General features: G+C 39.1%; 1 protein-coding gene across 9 annotated transcripts in view; it reads left to right on the top strand.

Moving 5' to 3' along the window:
• Igf1 (insulin like growth factor 1) overlaps positions 1–21,941 on the top strand; it is a 76,779-nt gene extending 54,838 nt beyond the window's left edge. For 7 of the 9 annotated variants that reach the window (XM_028778030.1, XM_028778031.1, XM_028778034.1 and 4 more), the window contains 3 exons: positions 392–573; positions 1,931–1,982; positions 15,690–21,941. In XM_028778030.1, the coding sequence (XP_028633863.1) occupies positions 392–573; positions 1,931–1,982; positions 15,690–15,715 (260 nt within the window). In that variant the 3' untranslated portion in view covers positions 15,716–21,941. The remainder of the gene's footprint in view (positions 1–391; positions 574–1,930; positions 1,983–15,689) is intronic. The other 2 variants (XM_028778029.1, XM_028778037.1) reach the window with 1 other exon arrangement.
• Positions 21,942–27,813: the final 5,872 nt, after the last annotated feature.

Raw genomic sequence — 27,813 nt, forward strand, 5'->3', positions numbered from 1 at the left:
AAAACAATGTTTAAAACATTTCAAGAAACTTGATCTGTGATTTTGTTTTAACTAGAACTCTTCAAAGCCTCTCAACTAAGACAATAAAAAGAAAGGTGATAGGACTGGACATAGACAGGATCTTTGAATATTGGTTGAGAACACGGGAAAACTTAATACAAATTAAGTGCATGGCAAATGAAGTCTTCCTCATGAGTATGCTATAACTCCAGGAAACATACGGGAATCTAGAAGAATGTACAGGGCCACTCATATTGGAGATACTTCAAGAAAAGGGTGACATGTTGGAGAAGTATGCAGACTTCATATGGGGAGAAGAAAGACATCAGAGGCTACATGAAAGTCTGTGAACACAGGCAGTTCTAACGCCAGCCCATTCTGATTTGTGCAGACAAGCCCACAGGCTATGGCTCCAGCATTCGGAGGGCACCTCAGACAGGCATCGTGGATGAATGCTGCTTCCGGAGCTGTGATCTGAGGCGGCTGGAGATGTACTGCGCCCCACTGAAGCCTACAAAGTCAGCCCGCTCTATCCGTGCCCAGCGCCACACCGACATGCCCAAGACTCAGAAGGTAAGCTCGTGTGGGTGAAATGCAGTCATTTTTGATTGCCCTGTTATATGTGGTACAGGGGGAGGAGCACAAAAGAAAATTCTGTCCTATGTCTTCTAGGTGACACGTCAAAAAGTTCCAATCCTACCAGTAGGGTGGCTTAAGGGGCCACCCTTCCAATCACTCTCTACTCTGAATTATCTTTTCCACACCCCTGGATAATCTGATACTTGGAAGGTGGTGGAAAGCCAGGTGAACCTGTGAAAACTCAATTTGCCCAATGAGGTCAATTGGCCAAGTAGGATTCCAAGTTTTAACTATCAATAACATTGTGATGATGACAGAATATACTGCTACAAGTTGCATGCACCAAATAACTGTTAGACAAAGATTAAAATTTCTCACAATTGTATCTAATAACAAAAGTCGAAAGTCCTGGAATTCTACAATGGTCCAAATACAGACTCCTTACTGGGACCTATTTGAAATTCACAGCAGCAATTATAAATTGAAGAAAAATACATTAAATAATTAATATTACATTAATTTAAAAATACATTCAATAGTTCAAAATACATTAAATAAATTTTAAAAATAGACATACTCTGTTCAGCTGTGGGAATGCTTAGATGTTTCTAATGATCAAAACATAAGACATGCTTTGTCCGAGCATTTATTATAAAGCAACCTCAGGAAGACCATCTGTGCCATCAGAAACAGATAAAATATCTGACACATGTTGGCCGCTTGATATACTTGTGAATGAGTGAATGAATGAATGAAGGAAGGAATGAATATATTAGAGTGTAAGTAGAATCATAGTCCTTACATAGAGATAAAGAGAAGATAAAAGAGAACGAAAGAGAGAAAGGAAGGAAGATAAAGAAGTAAAAGCCCTCTCTTAAGTGTTTTGAGGCATTTTTGGGGAAAAAAGTGAACAAGTAGATTCTATCATTGAAACAAAACTAATGTTGTGCAGAAAGCACAAGAAAAGAGACCAAATAGTTCACACTGACACTTTTGCTGCTTCCTGACCCTAAGCCAAAGCCAAGGCTAAAAAAGGACCATGGTGTCTTAGTGGAGACATCATCCAGTGAGTCACCTCAGAGGATTTGATTTAGACAGAACACAGTGAGCACAAGAGTCAGAGGGGATGTCAGTGTGTGAATGAAGGGAAAAGGAGCATTCCTTCATTCTAGCTGAAGAGGAAGTGGGTATGAGAGACGAGGCCCAACGGTGCCTGAGTTGTAGACCCCTCTCCAGCAACAAAGTTGGCTCCTGTTTCCTATGGAGCCCAAGCATTCTGGGCAGATTCAAGAACCGTCTTCAGCACAGGAGCCATCCGTTCTCAATGCAATTATTTTTGTGATGTTTGCAGTCCCAGGCCCTATCGACAAACAAGAAAACGAAGCTACAAAGGAGAAGGAAAGGTGAGCCAAAGACACACCCAGGAGGGGAACAGAAGGAGGGAACGGAGGCAACACAGAAAAATCAGAGGTCACAGAGAAAGGAGACTGAGCTAGGAACTGTGAAGAAGCAGGCCGAAAGAGAAACATTCGGGGACAGGGATGAAGGAGGAGAGGACAGAAACCCAGAGAAGCCGTAGAGGAGATGGAGCGAGGCAGTCTTCACTAGGCTGGATAATGTCAGTGATGGAAGTAAGAAGGACCTTCTCTGGCATATGGCACTTACACATGGGAAGAATGGCACGGGGAAGTGTAACACCTCAGAAAGTGCCAAGTGACAAGGATAGCATGTTAACAACAAGAAATTTTTTTAAAAAAATGCCAACAAGACACGCCATCCCCTTCTTAAAAATATAAATCAGAGTAAAAAAAAAACTATACAAAATAAAGATCACATCTTCAGCCTGCCTTCCAAATTTTATACAAATCTGTTATAGAAGAATTGCCCATGTCAATATATGTTCAGAGTTAAATATTAATCCTAAAGTCGCAGCAATGCTGTATTGAGTCATTGAAGTTCCCAGATTTCGGTCCTGAATTTCACTGGTGGTTCTGCTTCTTGGTCAAGTCCAGGGTATAGGCCAAAGAGCATCGAGTATTTACAAAAAGGCCTGTGAGGTAACTTTTTAAAAGATCACTGAACTTTTATTTTGTACTGTGATATCAGACACAAAGACATATTAGTTCACCACGGCTGCCATAACAAAGCACTACAGACTAAATGGCTTAACCCATAGACACATTTTTCCTCTCATAGTTCTAGAGAGTGGAAGTCCTCACTCAAGGTATCAGTCCCTTGGAGGCCTCCTGTCTGTGTCCCGAAAATCTTCCCTCTGTAGGTATCTCAGTGTCTAAAGAATGTGTTTTCATTAGGCTATCAGTGAGACTGGATTGGGATTCACTCTAATGGCCTCATTTTAATTTGATGACCTCAATACTCTGTATCTAAGTGTACTCTATTTTTGAGGTACTAGGAATTGGAACTTTAAATATGAATTTGGGGGTAGATGGTAGCAGTTAGCTCATAATGAATGTACCTGATATCAAATTACATCATTTAGCATATCTATCGCTCTCTCTCTCTCTCTCTCTCTCTCTCTCTCTCTCTCTCTCTCTCACACACACACACACACACACACACACACACACACACACAGAACTAGATGCTGAGATCTCAAATTCTATGATACTCTTCATTGGAAAACCCTTAGGACCATGCTGTTAATGATGCTAAAGACCTTGGAAGCCATTTGATTCGCCTCTTTGTTTTAAAGAACGAGATACTGAGATCTGGACATAGGTGAGATCAATACTTGGTCTCTAAGCCTCTTCAAATAACAACTATCATGTGAACCAAGTAAAAAGAGAAAAGGGACACAGAGTTGGGCATGGGGAATCTCCCCTTGGTTTATTATTTGTCTGCCAAAAGAAAGCTTGCAAGTGCTATCAAGAGTGCTGAATTTTCTGGAGAAGGAGACAATCAACTCACAGAAGAAGGTAGGTCTCGATGACCTTTGCCCTTACTTCCCTTGATTTAATCACTGCAAACAAGATGGAGCAGAAAACAAAACCTCAAGATTATCCAAATTGTGAATTCCCACACCAAGAGAGTATAGAAGACAGAAGAACACTGCCACGCTAATGATCACCCTTTAGGGCGGTAAAATGACTGAAAGCCACAAGTGAGATATTTCATCTATTTCACCTACTTCAAAGAAAATCCGGTGTAAAGAAGCATCTTTTCTGCCTAGTCCTTCCTCTTCCTGATAATTTTTTTTTGGATCATTTCTCCATGGCTCACTGAAAATCTTGGATGTCCTCAATATTACAAAGGTGTTCAGAGCTCAAGATAGGACCAAAGATCAATTAGAAGCCAGTGTCAAAACCCCCAGTGAAAGCAAGCCTATCTCTATTATCATTGCAAAAAGTAGTCCTAGATTATCAGGAAAAACTGTGTTCTATTAAGTCAGCACACTTTAGGGCCATACTCAGGCAAAAGCTGTCACTAATGCCACTGTAGCCTGAGCTTCAGACTCAGACAGCTCTCGGAAGCAACCGCAGTTCAACAATAGAATTCAGAATCTATGTCGTATGGAAAGAATTGGGTGGTTGTAGCTAATTATAAACCTCAATCAAAGAAAACTGAAAGTGATAGGACTTTCTAGTTAAAATAAGTTCTCACAGCCCTAGACTGTATTGACATGCATTTCTTTGTGAAGTAGGTTTAAACCATTTTAAAGCAATCCTCAGCATGCCTACATGTCATTGCCACGTAATATGGATAATGAAAACATAATCAATGCATTGCTCTTTCATGAAGCATGTTTCTTTACCTAGGATAGTGAGGCAGTCAAAAACAAAGTCAGAAAAGGCAAAGGAGCTTGGCTGACACCTCACATATTTGAAATTAAGCTCAAAATTGAAATTGTTCAAAGACTTAATGCACAGTCTTTGGTTAGCTTAATACTCCACAGTGATTTGCCTGGTCAGTGTTTTCTTGAACTCAACAGAGTAGATCCTTCTTTATAATCACATTTAAGCTTCAAGGGTTTCTGTGGAGGCAAATTGATAATCTTGTTTAAAACTAATTAAAATACGTAAGGAATCACAATTCTGAGACAAAATTTATTGAGGACCTATGACTGTAAACATCTAAATAAGGCATGAAGCTTACAAGTTGGAGATGGATAGTATCATCGAGAGGACAGACTGTCAGTCTGCCTTGAAGCACGTCAGAGACTCTTTGTCTAGCTGTATACTGATGGACAAACTGTCTCTCTCACCTACATCTCAATACCCTAATCTCTCAAACATACCAACAACTGAATCTATCCCATACTGTTGTGAGGACATGCCAAAAGTACATATAGCCATATCTGTATTTGTTCATATATATATAGAGATATGTATATTACACATGCATATATTACATATTACTCAAAATAATGCTTACACATAATATAAGCCCTATTGAACTACTAGCTAGTATTACTGTACTTCTGGAAATTGTAGCCACAGAAAAGTCTCCTGAAGTAAAGTATCAGATATGGCCAATAATGTCAAGCCAGTGTTTGACAACATATGTACATATTCTCCAACATATGACAGAAGAGAGCTTAGTAGTCTAAGATTCCTCCCAACCCGGAGAATACCTGATTCTGTGAGTAAATCCAATTAAAATGGTTAGTCCAGCTCTTCCACATGAAGAACTGTCGATATTTATTTTAAGGTCATGTCTTAGTCAGGGTTTGTATTCCTGCACAAAACATCATGATCAAGAAGCAAGTTGAGGAGGGAAGTGTTTATTTAGCTTACACTTCCACATTGCTGTTCATCACTAAAGGAAGTCAGAACAGGAACTTACACAGGGCAGGAGCATAGAGGCAAGAACTGATGCAGAGGCCGTCGAGGGTGCTGTTTATTGGCTTGTTTTCCCTGCTTTGCTCAGTTTGCTTTCTTGTAGAACCCAGGAACACCAGCCCAGATATGGCACCACCCACAGTGGGCTGATCACTAATTGAGAAAATGCCTTACAGCTGGATCTCATGGAGGCAGTTTCTCAACTGACGCTCCTATCTCTGTGATAACTCCAGCTTGTGTCAAGTTGACAAAAACCAGCCAGTACAGGTCATACAATGAACTTTTCAGAAAGCCATCATTTTCTTCTCAACCAGTTAAAATCAAATATAATATATGATTCATTCCATGGTGCCTGGGGACATTTTAATTGTAGCCTGAATTCTAGATCTCACTAGTTTTCAGTAAAACTGTCAAAATATATAGAAAACTGGGATATTTCCAGGCTCATAGAGCTTCTGGGACACTTTGGTTCCTAGGATAGCTGATCTAGTGCTTTTCATTGGCATTTGATTTATCAACTGTCTCTTTAAAACAAGCCAACCCCAAACAGCTTTGAATGTGTACTACTAAGATATAAGGGGTGGTAAAGGAGACACAGAGAATTTCCCAAAGACTAACTCCTTTTCTGCTGGCATCTCCTGACTACCTGCCTCTAAACAATGGTGGAAAGGAAACAAGGCTTTCTAAGGAAACACAGCCAACAAATGCTTAAATCCATAAGAGTCTATAAAGGGGTGAGGTACTCTATTTATTTGCTTGGTAGAAGAGAATCAAACTTTTTTGAAATATGTAATAGAGGACTCAAAGTTGACTCTTCATCCAGAATAAAGTTGGCAGCCTGAAATTAACATGAGGGCTTTTGAAAGCAATGGGAAGATTAACAGATTTTGATCAAACACAATCTCTTTGTGCAACTTTTAGAATGTCCATTATAGACTTTACTGTAAATGTTACCTCAGGACTGAAAGGTCAGTTATTGGTTCCCTTAACCCAAGCAAGAAAAGATCTCCTGACACTAGTTAGAGAAGATTCTTCAGGAGCCACTAAACATGCAATAATGAAGTCAACTTCTCTCCCAGGGGCCTGATTGAAGTCAGAATTCTTCCCTGAAGCTCACATACTTGGGAACCCATCTCTAATGAGATTTCTCAATGCCATTGGGTCTCATCCAGCAACCAAGATATATAATTTAGAAATGTCAACTTAGATTTTACCTTCCAGAAGACAGAACTGGATGTTGTAAAAACTAGAGAACAGATACAAGGTAGGGTAGAACAGATCTGTGAACCCTTGCATGATGCATAGCACCTCCAAGAAAGTTCTCAAAACCCCAGGCACTCATAAACAGTGCTGTAGTCTACTGGGTGAGTCACAAGAACTCATCCCACCTCTAGTAACCATTATGGGTATAGTTTTAGAAAGCTTTGGTCAGGAGATTTTTAAAAATGGAGGGTTGCTTGTTAGAAATAAGAATACTAATATGTACTTGCAGCTATTTTAAATCTAAATACCTTTGATAGGAATTTGTAATCTGTAATTCACCACAGTAAACAATCTGTGAGAAGAGAAAGAGTGTGTGTGTTCAAATGAACACAAATGTCCACTTATATCCATGATGTATATGTTTATGTAGCTTTGTTTGACCCAGTAGGGTTTGTGGGTAAATGACTATCCAAAATCATGGGTAGCTACCAGGATGCTTTCTTTCAGTGGATGTAATTTCCTTTGTAAACCTCACTTGTCATCCACAAAAATCTCAAGATTCCTTTGTCTTCTTGGAAATAAAGGCAATGGTTTTGAATGGGCAGAATGAAATTGGTCTTGTTTTTATAATATCTTTTAGGGAACCAGGGGCTTCAATCAATCCTCAGCTAATGTATAATCTATAGATCTCTCACATCTGTGGGTCTCGGTAGTTTCCCACAGAATGAATAGTGTTGCAGCTTGAGACACTTTGGTCCACATCTAAATCGTGACTCCACAGATGGATCCATACATCCACTCAATGTTCCTTCCACCAAACTGTCAGACATTAGGATTATTGTCCATAATTCCCCTAGGCTTTTGCTTCCTCTTGCCCCTTTCCTTTCAAACATTTTTAAATTATGTCTATTTATTCTGGAGGAAGACATATGCCATGGAGTGTATACTGGTAGTTGGAAACAATTTCACACAGACTGTTTTCTCCTTCTACCATGACATTCCTGGGGATCTAACTCAGGTTGTTAGATTTAGAAGCAATTTCCTTTACTCTCTAAGTCATCTCACCAGGCCCCCACTCTTTCATAGCCATAAGTCTCTGGTGCCCTCTGCTTACTCTAGAACATCCACTATCATTCCCTAAAAGTCTAAGCATGCTAGCAAATATTCTTCTCTTTGTGAAAATGGCTCCAAAGTTCCCAGGGAAAGACCAAGAAATTTCAAAAATTTTTAAATCAAAACTTAAACTGGCCGAATGGCCCTGACTTCCAAGCAAGAATTTATATGCCAAAAGTTCTTACAAAATTCTGTGTAAAGTCTAGAAGTGTTCACATGGGGCTTTCTGTCTGGCCAACACCAAGAGGTTAAGTAATCAAAGACCAACCAGCCCTGCCATCTGTGAAAATATGATGGGCTATTTTCACAGCTGGAGATAACAGTGATGGCAGGACAAAAAAATTTCAGATAATTAAGAGCAAGAGTATGGCAGGTTGGGGGTTTGGGAAAGATTCCTACCCATTTGACAACTGTGCTCTTGGAAATGGGTGATGCTGATGTCATGGCAAGGCATGTTTAAAAGTTTATGGAACACTGCAAACAAGAGAAAAAAGAGCATGTAAATGAAGCAGTGCGTGCATGGCATCATTACTGTTCATTAGCCAGGATTAGTTGTCCAGATCACCATCAGATGCTCTGTTTGTCTCTGTGAATAATATTCATATTCTTCAAAAGAATATGAGGCTAGGAGTTGAGGTGCTTCAAGCACAACAAAATCACTCTAAATTTTTAAAACTGGATGAACCACGCTTGTAGACTGTCCTGTCTTGGAAAACCACTGACTGGCAGTACCCATGTTTGCTTTTATATGTCGAAGGCTCCCATTGACCTCAAACAGATGCAAATCACTTCAACCTGTCACAGTGTTATTTTGTTCATCCTAAAAGTTTGGGAGAGTCTTCCAAGCTTCCAAACTTTCTCTCGACTCAGTGAGAAGGAAAATTCAGAACACAGAGTTTGAATGTTCTGCCCAGATTTGTCACATACTCAAAGACTGAGTGTAAGAGGACAATGCCCTTTCTTACTAACCCTGTGAACTCATCACCAGTGCATTGAACTGACACCAGAAGACTTTTCAGGGCCTCAGGTCTCTCAAGGACACTGTGACACAAATTAACACACACACACACTAGCTCAACATTAGCCTGAGCCATATTCCAGTTATAACAATGGCACTGGGAAAACATGAGGAAAAAGAACATCAAAACTGGTCCTCAGGTGAGATGTGCAAACATCAGTCACATTAGCAAAATCTGGTATTGCACTTTTGAAATGTCTCATTTGAACCCTTTCAGAAATTCCAAACTCAACTACCTCAGGGGACAGTAGTGTGGCTTAGTAGTTTGTCACCATCACCACCATTATTGTTATTTTTATCATTGTTATTATTGCTATTGAATTTATCACAAATAAAAATACCTAAGCAACTCATCCATAAAATTCTGTCTAAATGACCTTGAACCTGCAGGGTTTTGTAACATCCTTCCAGATTGTTAAAGACAATATAAATATTTTCTGCTGCCTAACCAAAAATTTCTTCAGTAATTTTTTTTCTTCTTTTATTTCCCTTTAGCCTTTAAAACCATTTACCAGCAGTTTCTTACATCACAGGAAGGTACGATGGAAATCAAATCAGGTGGCTATTTGCAGAGTGAGAGAGTTGCTAAATCAGGCTGAGCTAAATCAGAAAATAAGGGAGGAAGAATGCAAGTTCCTTGACTTCTGAGCATTCCTATTTACTTATCAGACATTTATTTATTACTCATTTATTATTATTTATTAAAAGAGAAAAGGTAAAAAAGCTGTGGGCATGCTATCTCAGCAGTTGAGGGTACTCTGCAAATCCAGAGAGTAACTAACTTGGCCCATAATCAGCAGAAAAAGCATGGAAAGTACTCTGGTAGTAGGAACTGTTTAAAACTAGATAGTAAGAATAGCTACTAGTTATTCAACACTTGCCCTGTGGCACCAGCTTTAGTGAATCACAACACTTAATCATAAGCCTGCATGGGAAATGCTATCATTTTCCCTGCTGTGGGGATAAGAAAATAAGCTGAAAAAGGTTAAATGTCTTGTCAAGATCTTGCTCTCATTTGGCGATGGATCCCAACATGCTAACCAAGCATGCTATTATTTCATTCACTTCTTAGTTAACATAGATTGTGTCAGTCATCAGACTGTTCTGAGACAGTAGAAGGTTATGTTATATTTTGCTTTGTGAGCACAAGTGGCCATATAATGCTTGCTGTTGACCTAAACTCTACCCCATTGTTTCTGCATAAAATTTAAATCAATAGAAACAAGAAGCCATATTTGATATTGGCTTTTGTTTCCTCAAACACCTTGCTTGAGTTTAGGGAGGGTACAGAGATAAAAGAAATATGTCCCCTAGTCTTGGGGAGTGTCCCTGTAAGTGGGGAGATAAACCTGTTCAGAATTTACTGTAAAACATGTCAGTATTCTAACAAAGGTAGGCACACCAAGATAGCACACAAACCAGACTAAAATGGAGTTGATAAGAGCCAAGTTCACAGAATGGATCTGAACCAATTGTCTCTGATAGTACACACAATGATAACTATCTCTCTATGGTAAACAAGTGTACTAAAGTTAAAGCAGCCAATCAAATGGCTTGGTGACATCAGTGTTTTTACCCCCACTCTTTCAAGTTATAGAAGAGGACATTGAGGTCAGAACAAGTCAGTGACTGTCAAAAGTCATGTAACTCTTGTGAGGTAGGGGATCTGCAATCAAGACTAGACATGTAAACCCAGGGCTTCTGGGAGGACAAGTAAGACTTTATTAGAAGATGAACCTACATCAAAGAAAATAGGAAGTTTAGTAGTTTTGGAAAACCATCAAATAGAAAAAGTATCTGATCCCAAGAGAAGAAGAGATAGAAAGGTGCTGGAGTAGGACTATCTGAGACTAATATCAGGTCTTAAGGGTAGTGTAACAACCATCGGGGGAGTGGTTAAGACAAAACTGGCCACTGAAGATGTATATTTTCTAAGAGTGGGTTCAGTCTTGATATTCCCCACTACACTCAGACACAGCTTAGGTAAAAGGTCAGCCTGGAACAATCCAAATGGTTCAAAGGAAAAAGTCACTGTGATAGAGAGGCGTGAATAGAGATTCCTATCACATTAAAGGAGGAAGAAGGTCATGTCTAAGAAAGCAGCCAGAGGCTAGGCAAACTTAACATCCTGTACCATACATACACACCTGTGCCTTGCTCCCAAAGAGTCAGCCATACACAGCAGGATACTGGGTCTCTTGAATTGTCTTTGGTTTTAAAGTCCCATCCTAACATAAAGTAGATCTCATGTCACTCAGGTTGGCTACCAAAAAAAGAAAGGCCAACTGGAGTGTCCTAGAATTTGAACTTTTGTTTCCTTGAAGTCAAAAGATGTCAGAGCTGATACCAAGACATCTAAATCATCTTCCACAGTGCTGTGTGTTCTCCAAGACAATCAGAAAAAAAGAACAACAGCATATCCTTTTCAACAAGTGAAGAGTTGTTGTCTGGGCCACCTGTCAATCATTCACTGTTCTTTCTTCTTCTATTTGGCCTTTCATGGAGAAGGTCAATGCTGAGTTAGTACTTTGTTCTGTAAATAAGCTGCTAATATTCTATGCCAGACATTATTTCCCCAGCACTTTATTTTACAGGATTCCAGGCCCTTCATAGACTATGCCCTACAATACTTAACTTGTTTGCAGTGGGTGGAAGATGGAAACACAGTCTATTGAAACTAGCAAGGCTTCCTTCCTGAAGTTTTAAGAGTCTATCGTCTTTCTTTTATATTCTGACCCCTAGGCAAACCCCCCCCCCAAAAAAATAAGCATGGTGATGAAAATCAGAAGTAATAATATCCAAGGAGATAGATAGCTCTTGCTAACTGGAAATGTGACATTTCCAGAGCTCTATAAACGACCATGCAAATGTGACCTTGCTGACACTGTGGTCAGGAAGGACACCCACCCTGTTAGCTTAGAGTCTTCTAGCCCAGACATCCTGCCTTCATTCATAAACCAGCAGGGGTGGTGGACAACTGTGATATCATGAGCTACTGCTGTTAGAAAGAGATCTTTGAAGCTCTAGGGTTTTTTTTCTTACCTCTTTGGAGTTGTAGATAGCAGAGTAATTAACAGGTCACCTCCAGAATCAGAAGACACTTCCATAAATCTAAACCAGAAGCCCAGCTTAACTGTAAGAAATAAGCAAGTTTCTTTTTAACTCTTTCAATCTTCAGATCCCTTAAAGGTCAAATGATCATGATGCCAGTGCCTGTCCTGAGGGACACTGTGGGATAAATGAGAGTGCTTAGGCAGAGAGCATGGATGACGGGACCCTTAGCATGTGATGGATGCTCCAGTGATGATGACTGCGATTTCTTCTCTTGAATCTGACAATCATCTTAGAGGAATCTAGCAGTTCCTCTGCAGCCTTAGGCGTATCACTAAACCTTAGCAAGCCTCAGCCTGGAAGTGGAGTGGACACAAATAAGATCACCTTGCCAAAATGGATGGGAGGAGCGGTGAGAGAAGTCACTAGACCGTAAGGCCTCAGCAGGTGTCAAACAAGATTCTTGTGGTATTTATCATCAGTAACCTCTGATGATCTTCACCCTCAAAGGGTCTATGGGTAACTTTTCAGGGGAAAGTGTGAGAGCTATAGAAGAGAGCATATGGCCTCTATTACAAATTAACCCCTTCCCCAGCTCATCCCTTAGTAAGCTGGTTAGCCCGTCTTTCAAAAGGGTTGGTTTCTTCTGTCAACCCCAGACAGCTAGAAAACTGGCATTTTTTTTTAAATAATCTTACTTTCTCTGGTGTCAATTGGAAATAATATTTACTCACTACTGTTTTCCTTTCAAAAAAAAATCTGTCTAGTTGCACACTAGAAACAGTTTCAGCTGGTTTGTTTGTTTTGGACAAGCTACTGAAGTAAAAGAAAAAAGTTTTTGCTTGGCTGCCTGTGAAACTGTTTCATAACCGGTCAAGAAGTGTATTGAAGGTGGATGCCAGCTCCGAGGACGGCTGCTCCTAACGGACCTCCACTTGTAGCCTATTGTCGAGGGTAGCCAGCATAATTAAATTAAGACAATGAGCAAAGCAACAGATGCAACTGAGACCAAGTCCCTGAGTGCTTTTGTCCATCACTATCATTGTCTGCAACAAAGAAGTCACATGTGAGATACTGGGAAGGGAGCCAGCTGCACACCAGACTACACAGCTGCTTTTTTTCTCTGAGCCTGTGTGCCTGGGAAGCATGCTATTTAGAGTGGTCGTGGGTGAGCTTCGTTCTCTCTCTCTCTCTCTCTCTCTCTCTCTCTCTCTCTCTCTCTCTCTCTCCCTGCTGGATGCTGAGATAAACTCATGAAATAACCACCAGAGGACACTTCTGCTCAACCTTACCCTGCCTACCTTCTGCTTTCAGAAAAAAAAAGAAAGACCTGGAAGATAAAGATCTGTAAGATGGCCAATCTAACCTCATCTCCCCACTTTTAGCTGCTGTACAACCCTCCTGCATTTAAAAAGTAAAGTACAGAAGATAACTAAATCTGTTTTTGACAAACTTGTAGCTCAGCTTGAGAACTGGAGATTAAACAGATCGTGGTACCGTGTGTTTCTTGACTCGATTTTCTTTATTTCTAAGCTAGTGTCCATGTTAAATAGGAAAGAAAATATTCAAATTAAAATTAGTATGTTCATTCAATTAGCAGTTTTGTAGAATAGTGCTGTCGTTACAGCTACTTCAAGCATGTGGCAAGACAATCAAATAGGCCCACACGTGAGATTTCAAAGGGTTTGTGAACTTTAATGACCCCATTCTTCCACCACAGATATCTTCCTTTCATTTTTCTAGAAAAAAAATTATTATAAGAAGCAGAACAAGGAGCAAAAGTTCATCCATAGCTTAGTGTCTAATGCTTCGCCCAGCAAGAAATGTATGTTACGTAGTGAACTTTCTAAGAGTTGTATGCTATGAAAAAGGAAGATCTCAGGATTTTTAACTGACAGCATTTCAAGGTGCTCTACTCAAGGCCCCACTTCCTACTGACCTGCTTCTTTTACAATAGCCAGGAACCTGTTACTTTAAAGCGTGTTTTCATATAATGCCACCTTTTTTCTATTCTGTCAGTATGATTATGACCATTGAGTCACAAAGGGATAGCTTCTTTTCATATTTCATGAAGAACTCAGAGGCAAATGAATGTTCTAACAGTGCTAATCAACTTGTATTAGAAAATTCTCTGCATGCCTCAGAGTTTTTGTTGATAGGTATTGATTTGTATTGGTTTGTATTGATAGTATTCATCAGTATTAGATCTGCTCACCTTCGCTAAGTCTCTAAAGTCTCTTAGTTCCTAACAGCACTGAGATTGAGTAGGTATGCATTCCCTTAGGTAGAAGAAAATTAGGCAATTCTGAATGCCAGTGTGAGAATGACTGGTCTTGACAGAAACATGTCTCGATGATAAAAGCTACTGTGACTTATAAAGTGTTATTCTGTACCTACAACTGTCTACTGCACTACTGCATCCTCCTACAGAACACCCTCTGACTAGAGGTAAAGTACCTGCAACAACCCAAATGAGACTCAGAGCTTTAACACTCATGAAGTGGATGAGTCTCGCTTTCATAGGACTTCTGCTCTAAACAAAATTCATATTCCTTTTGAAGTGATAAGGATATCAACTCAAAGAAGTTGGCATTTGGGCCATGGAATAATTACTTTCTGATTAATATGACACAAAGGGGCAGGGAGATATCTCAGTTGGTGGAAAGCTACCATTGAAAGCATGAGAACCTGAGTTCAGAATCCTCAGCAGTCCTATAAAGAACTGACAGGCAGGCATTAATGCCGAGAGAGTAGGGGTGGAAACAGGCAGATGCCCTGAGCTTACTCTTCAATACTCCAGCCATGTTCAATGAAAAAAACCTGTTTAAAAAAAAACTGCAGCTCCACAGGTGTAGCCACATACACATCTACGTGAACATCCACAATACACACACACACACACACACACATGAATACAAAGGCGACATGAGAAAGAGAGGAAATGAATAATAACATCTAATATCCATGTTGATTATGCCTCTGATCTAGAAAAGGGCCTTCATAAATGCTAAATCCTTGCTCTTATAATGTAGATACTATTGTTCCATTTTATGGGTGAGGAAACAGTTACTTGAGCAAATTTGCACTGCTGGAAGTGGAAGAAGGTAGAGGGTTGAGCTCAGGTCAGATTTGTGATTTTTACCTGATTCCCCAAATCTTCTGCTTCAAAGATGCTACCTCTCTCCATAGAGGGTGGGGAACAAAACAGTAGTGTAAAACAATGTGTAGCAAGACAACAGAGGTAACCCCAGAGTCTGATGGGTTTGTGTTGTTGGGTTGGGTTGGGTTGGGTTGGGTTGGGTTGGGTTGGGTTGGGTTGGGTTGGTTTTACTCACTGGGGAAAGATATGCTTCCAGTCAGAAAGTCAGAATTCTCAGCATCTTCTTCTTGTGAGTGAATATGGGACAGAGGCAGATAGAAAGAGTAGCATGTTGGTGTAATTATAAAACAATGATACTTGTGATGTGGGAGCTCCTGGAGACAGGTCAAGTTCGGTTGAATTGTTCACTAAGGACCTGTCTATCTGTATGTTTCTCAAAGAATTCAAGATGCCAAACCCTCCTAAAGCTAGGTTGGTGAGGCATAAGATGCAAAAGGCTGAGGACCAGTGTTAGAAATGGCTGTCACGGTACCTAGAAAGAATCAGTACTGGTCTCTTACAGCACAGGAACAAAGGGAAAGGGGGTTATAAGTTCCAAGAATTTATTGTATATCTTGTAAAGTACTACAAGACAGTGTGAAAGCTAGCATCATAAAGAAATAACGAATCTGTAAAGGTACTGAAATACTACTCTGTTTGGTCGGTGCATATATGTGTCAAGTTAACTATCAATCACACAGTGGCTACAACACACAATCGCTTAAAGACATGAATGGATATACAAAACCACAACAACTTAATGGACCCTTATCCTTCTTATTTGCAGGAAGTACATTTGAAGAACACAAGTAGAGGGAATGCAGGAAACAAGACCTACAGAATGTAGGAGAAGCCTCCTAAGGAGCAGAAAATGCCACGTCACCCCAGGATCCTTTGCTGCCTGAGCAACCTGCAACATCGAACCACCTACCAAATGACAATAATAAGTCAATAACATTTCAAAGATGGGCATTTCCCCCAATGAAATATACAAGTAAACATTCCAACATTGTCTTTAGGAGTGTTTGTTTAAAAAGCTTTGCATCTTGGAAAAAAAAAGTGGTCCTGGCATGGGTAGATTGCTGTTTATCCTTTATTAATAACGTTCTATAGAGAAAATATATATATATATAATTATATCTCCTAGTCCCTGCCTCTTAAGAGCCGAAAATGCATGGGTGTCGTAGAGATTCAGTTGCACTAAATTTCTCTCTGAATTTGGGCTGCTAAAGCCGTTCATTTAGCAACTGTGTAGAGGTGGTTTATGAATGGTTCCTTTATCTCCACTTCGTCCCTCGTAGCCCAAGCTGCTTGTTTTACAGAGTCTAATGATCTTGTCTAGCTTCACTAGCCCCGCCCTTTTCTAACATTTGTATTTGTTGAATTTGGCCTCCTCAAAAGCAATAGCAAATAAGTCGTCAAGTGGCCCACCAAGTTTTAATGTACCTGACTCCATCTGTGGCATTTATACAAAATATAAGTTGGATGCATTTATTTTAGACACAAAGCTTTATTTTTTTTCTCGACATCGTGTTTCAAGAAGAAAAAAAATAGAATACCAATAACTACAACTTTGAGGCCAATCATTTTTAGGTGTGTGTTTGAAGCATAGAGCGTCTCTTAAACTCTCAACAGTTCCTTCAAATGATGTTAGTATGTAACCTAAGTAACAGTTTCTCTCTTTTTTATTTTTTCCATATAGAGCACTATGTAAATTTAGCATATCAATAATACAGGAAATATCAAACAGTATGTAAAACTCTGTTGTTGTTGTTTTTTAGTACAATGGTGCTATTTTGTAGTTTGTTATATGAAAGAATCTAGTCAACACAGTAAAAGGAGAAAGCAAAGCAAAAACAATGAAAGCCTGGAGCCTAAGATGACAAAATGAGGAAGGGAACTGAAAAAAAAATCCATCCTCCTAGGAGATGCAAAGGCCTCCCCAATTATGCCTTCCAAGAGGAACTTAAGATATAAAGTCCATTAAGACACACTTACTTGTCAAGTCCAGAGAAGAAGCTATGGAGTGAGAAAAGCAAGAGGCTAGGGATTTTAGGAGTCCTGGTTTCCTTTTATCACCGAAGAAACAAGTATTTGCAACCTCGGTCACCTAAACTCACCACCATGTGACCTCAGTCAAGTCATTCCACCTCTCGGTGCCTCAGTTTTCCTCATCTGCAAAATGGGGGGCAATATGTCATCTACCTACCTCAAAGGGGTGGTATAAAGATTAAAAAGTAGACCTTCATAGTTTTGTTCTGGGTTTCCAGGAGGGTGCAACATCAGAATTGCTGGGATGCAAGGAATTCTGTAAATAACTCATTAACAGTGTAGCTCCAAGGATCGTTCATCTGTCACTGGGATGCCACCACCATATTCAAGTTCTTATTGGTGAAGCTGTGCAACTAACTGTGACAAGTTAATGACTCAGTCTCTCCAACATGTCATAAGGCAAGAGACATTTGATTTGCAATTTGATTTTACTTCTGCATTTGAGCTTATGACTATAAAAACAAGTGAAAAGAAAGAAAAGATGAGAAAGAAGATCCTTGCTAAGTAAAGGGTAATCAATTATTCCATTTATCCACTCTCATTAATCCTTCCAGTCACTTAGTATCTAGAAATAACTCTAACATTATCAATGAGACTCTACTCAGTTTGCTAAACTCAATTCTCCTTCCACTTAGCATATGAAAACAGGCCCTGACATCCTTAAATTTTGAAATCGTATCTATTACAATCACAAGTTGCTGTAGCAGATGTTGTCTTGCCCTTGCTTTTATATGCATGTACTTTTTTTTATTTTATGAAAATATGCTGGCAAGAATTGCTACTTGAGAGGCAAAATTTGAGGTTGTCCCTAGTGTCTGCTTAGAAGGAAGAATACAGCTTCCTGGAGATGTATTGAGTGTGTTCAGCTGGGCATTGATAACCAGAAACATGTTCTTTGTTTATGCAGCAAGATTGTCTGCCTCTTAAAAAAAAATCCAATATTCACATCTTATTATCTGCAGGCTTGATTCTTTTTTTGCAAGCTTCATTAATATTCTTATAAAATGTATAAGAAAAACCTAAAAGGGCACCTTTAGCTTTCCTTCCACTGGGTTCCCTCTAGAATGTCTGGGGAAATGCAGAAGATGCTGTTGAGTAAAGGCCTCGGTCGACCGGGCTAAGAATGTCAGGCACACTAAACAGCACCTGATTAGTGTAGAAATGTAAATGGAATAAGAGGCCAATTTGCCATCTACCTGCTTCCCCAGAAGGGTGCAGGAAAAGTTGGGCCCTCTCACACCCTGGGTGGCACTTCTGACTTCTAGTTCTTGTTCACAATGTGTACATTTCCAAATTGGTAATTCCCAGAAAAACATACAGGTGGTCTTCTCCAGATCTGTGGGCTTCCCGTCATGGTTAGATTTGATGGTTCCAAGTGTCTGTCACATATTTTGTTCTCTTAATTCAATACACAGTCAGAAATTGTCTCAATGAAGAAAGCTGAAGTATGCAATCCTTTATCTAATACTAATCCTCTCCAACTGGGTCAGAAATCAAGTAATAAATACTAACTTTACTAATTAATTATACTAAAGTATCATTGTACTTTTAAATGAATGAGTACTATAAGACAAATCTACATAAACTCTGAAACCCAACTAACTGATCTTTATATGATGAATCAAAATGACTCAAGATGGATAGAAAGGGACATTTAAAATTTTGCAACTCAAAACTTTGTAAGCTTTGCTATGGCGATAAATTGTTTTAGTGTCTGGAAATGGAGCAATTTTAATAAATTTATGAAAGAACTATAAAGATAGGTAAGAAGGAGTTTTTGTTTGATAGGATTACTGCTGATTTACTTAAATATTTACTACCTAGGTCAAATGTTGATTCCATTCTCTAAAGAATATCAAGTGCTTGAACATTGTAAGATTGAGTCAGTTCCACAGAAAAAGTTAATGCATCTCTCCATTATAATGTATTTTCCTGGGGTAAAAAAAAAAAATCCTTTTTAAACTACCCACCCTACATGTACCTACCCTACACATGCATTTGTGCACACACACCTATTCACAGTAAGAATAAGAAGAAATCATTTCCTTGAAAAATCCTATCTTTCAAAAAAGCATCCATGCCCCTTGAGACTCCTTCTCCTTCTTTGAGTGCCAATGTGAAATGTGATATGTCTGTGTAGATGAAACCATTTCATACCCCACGGCTCCAGGGTTTCTGTTATGGTTTGTGCACTTGGGAGGATGCGCAGAAAACAGGATACAGTGCGTTTTGCTTTCCCCTTTAACTGTTTGGCCAGCTACGCCAATGTGGTGCTATTGTTTCTTTAAGAAAGTACTTGACTAAAAAAAAAAAATGAAAAAAGAAAAAAAAAGAAAGCATAGACATATTTTTTTAAAGTCTGAAAACAGCAGTTGTATAGTAGATGGCTTACTGAGATAGCATTAGGTCTAGCCACCACCCTAGCCAACACCTTTCAACTTTGTGTCACTGACAAGTAGAATATTGTTCAAGTTGTGAGTTTAGGGGTTCAGAGACAGAGGATGGAAAAGTTGTAAAGTTAGATGGCTCAATTCTTTCATTGGCTCTCAAATTTAACAAAATTAGCATTACTTTACCCAATCTGAGGTGATGGTCAGTAACTTGGAGTGTGGGGGGGGAATAACTTCGGGCAAATGGCAGAAGGAAATAATTAAGCTACTTCTTGCTTTTTTTTTTGTTGATTGTTTGGTTTCTTGTTGATTTTTGGTTTGGGTTTTGGTATGGGTGGGTGAGTACATGTGTGTAAGTAGGTGTGTGTGTGTGTGTGTGTGTGTGTGTGTGTGTGTGTGTGTTGTGTTGTGTTCCACTCAAAAGCAAATACTCAGAAAGTGGAGAAAATACAAAGATTTTAACATAGACTTACCTACTACTAGAAACAGGTTCTGCCACATCCTCCTGGGGAAGGCACTGATTTCTGGTTTGTAGGGGTTGTTCTTTCATCAGACACCTCCAAGTGGCCGGGTCTCCTAGAGTAGTCATGGATCTCACTGGGAGAGGTCGGAAAGTATTTCCTTATGAATTGGGCTTATTTACTAACAAAGAAAGGGAAGATTTTATGAGAATTGTTAAAGAAGATGACTAACAATCTGTGAAGATTTTGTTCTGTTTTTTGTTGGGTTTGGGTTTTGATTTTTTTTTTCTTTATACAGTCTTTATGAATGGAACTCTTAATGCTCAAAAAGACTTGGTCCTTTTTCTGTTTCATAACAGAATGGAAGATGACAAACTCACATAGACTCTTGATAGGCTGGCTAGAAAATGTACGGTTTGACTTATTTGAATCAGACCATTTTAAATGTTCCTTTCTATTTTCAATCATAAAAGATTGTCTTAATTTATTAGCATAGGCCCTGTTTGGCACTTCTCAAATGGATGAGCAATTCCCGTTCAAAGCATGGATTTTCCCATGGTTTCAAAACATGAATGATTAATATTAAGGGATTATTTACTTCAAAATACAGTAGAAGTGTGAGTCTCTGTTCCCATTCCCCACAAAGACCATTAAGCCCTGAATCTGCAGGGGGCGGGGAGGGGGATACTAAGGGAAATTTTTGTTGCTTGTTTTTTGTTTTCAACACTAGTGCTTAATCCTATAGTATACAGATTTGCTTCTTGCTATTGTGATATTCTGTAAGACTTTCCTGTTAGGTATTAGGAATTGATACATAGATACCTTTTTTGTGTGGTTTCTATTTAAAAGAAAAGTGATAAGACTGTCTGAAGCTTAAATGCATAAGGTACGTGATAAAGATATCACTTTAAATAACAAGCCATATCTGGTACAATCCTTTCTTTCTTATCATTTTAAGAAAACCTTTCCCAGATAAGTCAGAGACTCAGGGGACTTTTCAAACCATCTTTGTTCCTCCAATTCATTTTTGCTGGTGGTGATTTTTTTCTCCCAGTGTCTGCCTCAGAGTCTTTTAGAGGCTGCCCAAAGCATATCCAACAACTAAAGAACTGTCTTTTAAAACACACATTTCACATGGTCCCTCTTAATGAATGATTACACTTAGGTTGAACATGATTTTTTTTCTTTCCACGTATTTTTTTCTGTCATTGATAAGGGTTCTTAAGGAGAAAAGTGCATTAACAAAAATCGAGAAAGCGTACCAAAAAAAATCTAAATGTCACTGCCCAATTGAAATACAAGGTAAAATGTAAATACTTTGTCCGACTTAAATCTCAGACTGAATCACCTTCAAAATGACCTTTTACAATCTTTCCAATTTGCCTTTTTTTAAACTGTCTGGGCCTAAAAGCAAACATTATTCATTTTCTCTTGCCCAAAGTGTACTTGTGTAAAGTAGAAAAATTAAAAGAAACTGCAAAAAATCCTTTCCAACCACCGGCTGACCGCACTCACTGGCTCACAGCAAAGTCTCCTCTGTTGATCTATCCCGAACCTCATTTCATTTGAATATTTACATTGTACTTACTGCTAAACACACCGCAGGAGGCTCCATCCCTATCTCCTATCTCTGTCTATGTATCATTAAACCTTCCAAACATCATGCAGTGTATATTCAGTTTACGTGAAAGCTCCAAATAGCATATCAGACCTGATCGCTTTTGGCTAAGGATTTAAGGAGCTATGAGAATTTGGGTTACAACGTGCATTTTGCTTCATTTATTTTTATCACGCTTAAAGGCCAAGGGTGATGAGTAACTTACAGACATTGCATTAATTTCCCTACTGAAACCTGAAAGTGATATTTGGTCATTCATTGTATGTGTTTTACACACACATACACAAAAACATCTTCTATCAAATTAATCCTTATTGTATTTGAAGTGGTTAATCAATTCATTTACGGCAGAGCAATATCAGTCCTAATGAGTCCTAAAAATGTAACTAACTAAATCATTATCTTACATTTACTGTTTAGTAAGCATATTTTGAAAATGTACGGCTAGAGTGTCATAATAAAATGCTATATCTTTCTTTAGTAATTACATTAAAATTAATCATGTTTGATTAACTGGTTCCTTTGATGTAGTGTGTCATTTCTTTTCTTTTATTGGATATTTTATTTACGTTTCAGATGTAATCCCCTTACCCCATGCTCCCCCTGCCCAGGAACTCCCTATCCCATCCCCCTTCCTCCTGCTTCTATGAGGATGTCCCCCCACCTACCCCCCCACTTCCACCTCCCCACCCTTGAATTTCCCCCACACACAGCATCCAGCCTTCATGGGACCAAGGATCTCCTTTCCCACCTATGCCAACAAGGCCATCCTCCCCTACATATACAGCTGGAGCCATGGGTCCCTCCCTATGTGCTTCCAGGCTGGTGATTTAGACCCTGGGAGCTCTGGTTGGTTGGTATTGTTGCTCTCCTCACGGGGCCACAAACCCTTTCAGCTCATTCAGTCTTCTCTCTCACTCCTCCATTGGGAACCCCTTGATCAGATCAATGGTTATCTGTGAGCATCTGCCTCTGAATATGTCAGACTCTGGCAGACCTCTAAGGACACAGCTATATCAGGCTCCTGTCAGCATGCACTTCCTGACACCCACATCAGCGTCTACCTTTGGTGACTGCACATGGGATGGATAGCCAGGTGGAATGGTCTCCAGACAGCCCCTCCTTCAGTTTCTGTCCCACACTTTGTCTCCATATTTGCTCCCTTGAGTATTTTGTTACTCCTTCTAAGAAGGACCGAAGCACCCGGTGTGTCATTTCTTAACACGTCTACTGTTATACAGCATTTTTATTAGTGACAATGATTACAACTCATAAGACAAAAACACTCAGAATAAAACTAATCATTTATCATAACGAGATCTTACAGAACATACCAATGAAATAATTCAAAGTATATATAAAAGATGTATGGATAAAAAATATATGCATGAAATGAGGTAGATGAGAATAACACCTTTGACTCTGACCCAACAGAGCTATAAGTAACCCATGATACAAGTATTTGGGAAAATATCTTCATACCAACAGACCTATAATATATATATATATATATATATATATATATATATATATATATATACATGTATATCATTACATCCTATAAGGACCATACACAAATAATACTGGATACACCCACCAAACAAAAAAAAATTGTAAGACTATGATTTCTCAGCACTGAGTTGTTTCAAAAAATCTGTTTAGTGAATACATACCACGCTATCACACTCACACAAGTATTAGTACTGTTTACTGAATTCCGACCATGGTATCACACTCGCACAAGTATTAGTAGAAAGACAAGCTATAGAGTACAGAAATGCCCCTCCTGTTTAAAGGAGTCTGATTCTAGTTCCCTTTTTTTAAGCCTATCTTTAAGTCTTTGGAAAGTTACCCAAATGGAAATAGGAGTCATGAGATTGGCCCTTGAATGTAAGGAAGTAGAGCAGATGTTTTCTTTCATATTGATCCACATACCATCATTGGTAATTGATCTCACCTTGACTCTCAGTCTTTGTTCCTTTAAAATTGCTATAAATTTTCCACTAACATTCTGCAGCTATCTTCAAAATCCCTAATGGGTTTTGTCTCCCATGACCATAGTCTTCTACATAGCTCTTTTCCTTCCTCTACCTGGGATGATACCTTTCCCCTCCATCCATATCCATCTAACCTAGTCATATCTTCTACTAAAATGTTCTGTAGATAATGAAATGAGAGGTTATTAAGCACGTAGTAGTGCAGGGTTTCCAATTTGACACCAATCATCATTAGTGATACAAACCCATCAAGGAATTTCTGACTGTTCATGTACCTCATTACGCCAGCCTATTCTGAAATGCTCCCAGGAACTGCAGGACTTTCTGTCAAATCATTTATAAACTTGCAAGAAAATTCCTTCTGTTCCAGGAAGCAATGTTCCCTCACAGCTTTGCCTATGTACGAGCAGACTAACTTACTTTTTCTATTGTTGACTATGTCCAAAGCTGTTTTCTTCCCAAGGAACAACTCTATCCTTGGAGAGATCTATATGATCATCTAGGCCAAATGATTACCTTTCTTAAAAGTAGTATTCCTTGCTATTTGATGAGCACCAATGATAATTACCTCTGATTGTAACAATAATGATGACTAATAATCATAAACACAAGCATAAGATCTTACTGTGATCTACCTATACTGTCTCATTTATCCTTGGGCAAAGCATCAAGCACCATTATAAACTCTAAAGACTAGGAATGGAGTTTCAAGAACACTAATGCACTAAAAGTCAAAGGCAGACAAAGGAGACCTGAATACGGTCTGAAGACACAAAACTCTACATACTTGCAACATCATCATTCCATATCCAATCCAGATGTAAAGACACTACAGCACACTCACTGGCACTTCTCATTCAAAGTTCGTTTTCCTAGTTAGAGGAAGAAATGTAGCGACATAAGTCTTTGAGTAAGAAGACATACTGGAGTATATACTCAAGATAAATAAGCAGTTCTATACAGCATTCAACCTACTGCCCCCCTTGAACCTGTTTAGACTACAGTGTCAAATCCTGATAATGCATTAAACAGTGTCTGGAAAATGCAAGGTCAAACCAATCTCAAGAGATGTCAATGAGCAAAGTTATGTCTTAGACCTTCATAGTAGTCCAGGAATAAACAATTCATACACAAGGAAATGTGTACTTTGGTCATGAAGACTCTTACCAGAAGCTTGGAAGTAAATCATCTGTTTTTTCTTCAATAGTTTGTCAAATTTGTTGAGGTCTCAATGGCAGATGGTTGAATCAATCAAAGGTTCTGGAGGGGAAAAAATGTCTCTAAAGCCTGGAGTTTCATGACGTCAGCAAACATATACTGCTTTTCTTCCAACTCAGCTTAGTCAGGCCACGTGAGAGATTCTAATTTTTTTTTTTGAAAGACCTAAGTTGGCACTCAGAGTTGTTGAATAATAAGGGAATTGTTATTGGCATTTATTTGGCAGGGACCAAAACTAGACATTTCATAGAAATGATAATCTGTTTATAGTCATCAAAGCCTAGAATACAGCTTCAACTTACTATAAATTCAAAGTATTTTTCCATGGTTGTAACTTATTTTTATGTATATGAGTACACTATAGTTATCTTCAGACACACCAGAAGAGGGCATCAGATCCCATTACAGGTGGTTGTGAGCCACCATGTGATTGCTGGGAATTGAACTCAGGACCTCTGGAAGAGCAGTCAGTGCTCTTAACCACTGAGCCATCTTGCCAGCCCATGGTTGTAACTTAAGCTGAATACTACAAGAATAAAATTACCATCTAATCAAGGGAAGGTAACCCTGTCCATTGTTTGGAACTTTACTAAGTGTTATCCACCATTTTCAAAAATAATAGCCATATTGGCAACACTCACTGGGTTATTCGAAGTCTCCATTCTGTTCCAGTATCCCTCTATGCCAATATAGTTCTTCATACGGTTACAAACATCTAACAACTTCATTATATTTTTCAGTGGAGTGGAGTCAGGGATTTCCATCTTGGGCATATTTTGCTGTATGTTCTTTTTCTTTCTCTCTACAATTGCAGCCTATGCATCATTGCAATGATTCTCTGTAGAAATTCCATAAGCTGACATTGTTTCACTTCAGAACATTAACATATAAAAATAGTCATTATTTAAGGAGGGACTGTGGCTCTGATAAAGCAGAAGACCCCAGGACCATCAATTATGACTCAACACATAGTGGAAGATGTGTTGCAGAGCATTTGTCCCTAAGCAACATGAGTCTTCAGTGCAGAGCTGAGCTGAAAACAGTCTCCTGTTTATAGATAGAGACAAACTCTCCTTGGGATCCAGCTAAGGATAATGGTTTTAGTTATTATAACATCTGGTTTCTAAATGTTCTTTCCTTCATCCTGTAATGGGCCAAGATGACTTGGAAAAGGATACAGCAATCACTGAAAACACAAACAGGTGTAAATTGGATTCGAAACAATTGCTACTGTGCATCCTTAGCCCAGTTTGCCCTTGGGTTTCAAGTAAGGTAGGGCTTGTTCTTCTTCTTGGCTTAAGGGGAGAGTTAAAGTTGAGTAACTCTCTTGCCATTTCCTAACTCAGTTTCACTTCAGAACCCTCAGAAGGAACAGAGGAGAAAGCTTCTTCCTCCAAATGGAAATTTGAGGCTGGGGGCATAGGCTCTAGCCATAACAACTGTTTTATTCACATGTTGTAAAAAGAACCCCATGTTCCATCCCATAAACATGAAACTACTCTTCCCAATCTCTAAAGGGGATGCAAAGAGGGTGAGGTGCATTTTGTTTGTTTGTTTTTTGTTGTTTTTTATTTTGCTTTTGTTTTTGTTTTGTTTTGTGAGCTTTTCAAGGAGAAGACAATAAGAGAAGCAGAGACACCGTGTGAGTTTGTGCCTCCCTGCCTTATTTGGCTTGGGATCTCTATTTTAGCCACCCTTATGTAACCTAAAATACGCACAGTTAGAACTACCCCAGAGTCAAATTTCTCTATTTTTCTCTGTTTTAAAGGTCATTTGGAAAGAGACATTCCTACCCTCCTCCCACAGCCAAAAAGATAGTTCTCTTAGTCTATGAGTACTGAGATGTTCCTTCTGTATCTCTAGACCCCACTACTGCAAGGAAATAACTTACTACCAATTGTGCTACAATGTGCTGGTAATTTGTTCACCCTCACAACTATTTCTCAACATTTTTTTAAAATCTGTTCCCATAAGGAACTATATTTCATAGCCCCCTCTCATCTCTGGTTAAGTATGGCCGACAGGAGACATTAACAGAAGCTGGTGGGCATTAGGAAAGAAAGCAGCATGGTTTGCCTTTGTCTTTTTCAAAATAGCACTTGCTTGAGTAATTGCAGCTCTTCTCTCCATGGTCTTTGCCTCTCAGAACAAGAAGTGCCTGTTTCTCCTAATAGACTATCCTCATGATATTTTATGATTTTATAAAAAGATGGCTCCTCTCTGTCTTTCTAGCCATGGGCATGGTGATTCTTTGGTGCTTCTGCATCTTGGGGTTGCCATTCTCTTCTGCTTGACTATTCACTTCTTTATCACCCACAGGAAATTCTCTCATTACCTAAGATAGTATCTGCTTTCCTCCAGGGGACCCTACACAATAAAAACAGAAACCACAGGAAAGAAACAGGAAGTGCTGAGAGCAAGCAGATGGTGAGGTTCAGGTGTGGCTCCGACATTTTCCCTCAGGTGCTTTGGACAATTAAACCATTCCATGAGACTCAATTTCCTCTTTTATAAGGTAGTAATAAGGCATGCCTTGTGCCAGCATGAAGATTAAGCATTATCATCCGGTTGTTCCTACATGTCTAACCTAAGGCTGACAGGTTTTCTGGGACTCCTAACAGAGTGAGCAGGGGCTGTTTCTGATGCTTTTGCCTTCTTTGGAGACCCTTTTCCTCCCATGAGTTGCCTCTTACAGCCTTAATAGTTCCTGGTCTTATTGTAACTTGACTGACCATGTGTGGTTGTCATCCAGGGGACCTTTCCTTTTCTGGAGGGAAATAGAGGACGAGAAGTGGGTGGGGAGGCAGGAAAGGAGGTGGGGAGGAGAGGAAGGAGGGGAATTGTAATTGGAAAGTAATATATGAGAGAACAAATTAATTAAATGGTTTTAAAAAGATAAAAATGGAAGACAATGGCAAGGGGTGACAAGAATCTTTAATAGGCTAAAATAAAGATATTTGAAAAAAGTCAGCATCACTATATTTTACTAAACAAGGAACAATTTTAAAACACATCTCAAAAGGTGTATCATAGTAAAGGACTTCTCTTTACATTAAATACATTAAAGCTATATGGGAAACAGCACTTTGTTCTAATTATTCTTCTCTTTGTAATTTCTCGCTGGCTGTGAAACTACTAGGCTAGCTGAGCACTCATCTGCATATTAGCTCTTGTG

This window comes from Grammomys surdaster, unplaced genomic scaffold, assembly GCF_004785775.1.
Source record: "Grammomys surdaster isolate TR1022 unplaced genomic scaffold, NIH_TR_1.0 322, whole genome shotgun sequence".
In the NCBI taxonomy this organism is placed as follows: domain Eukaryota; kingdom Metazoa; phylum Chordata; class Mammalia; order Rodentia; family Muridae; genus Grammomys; species Grammomys surdaster.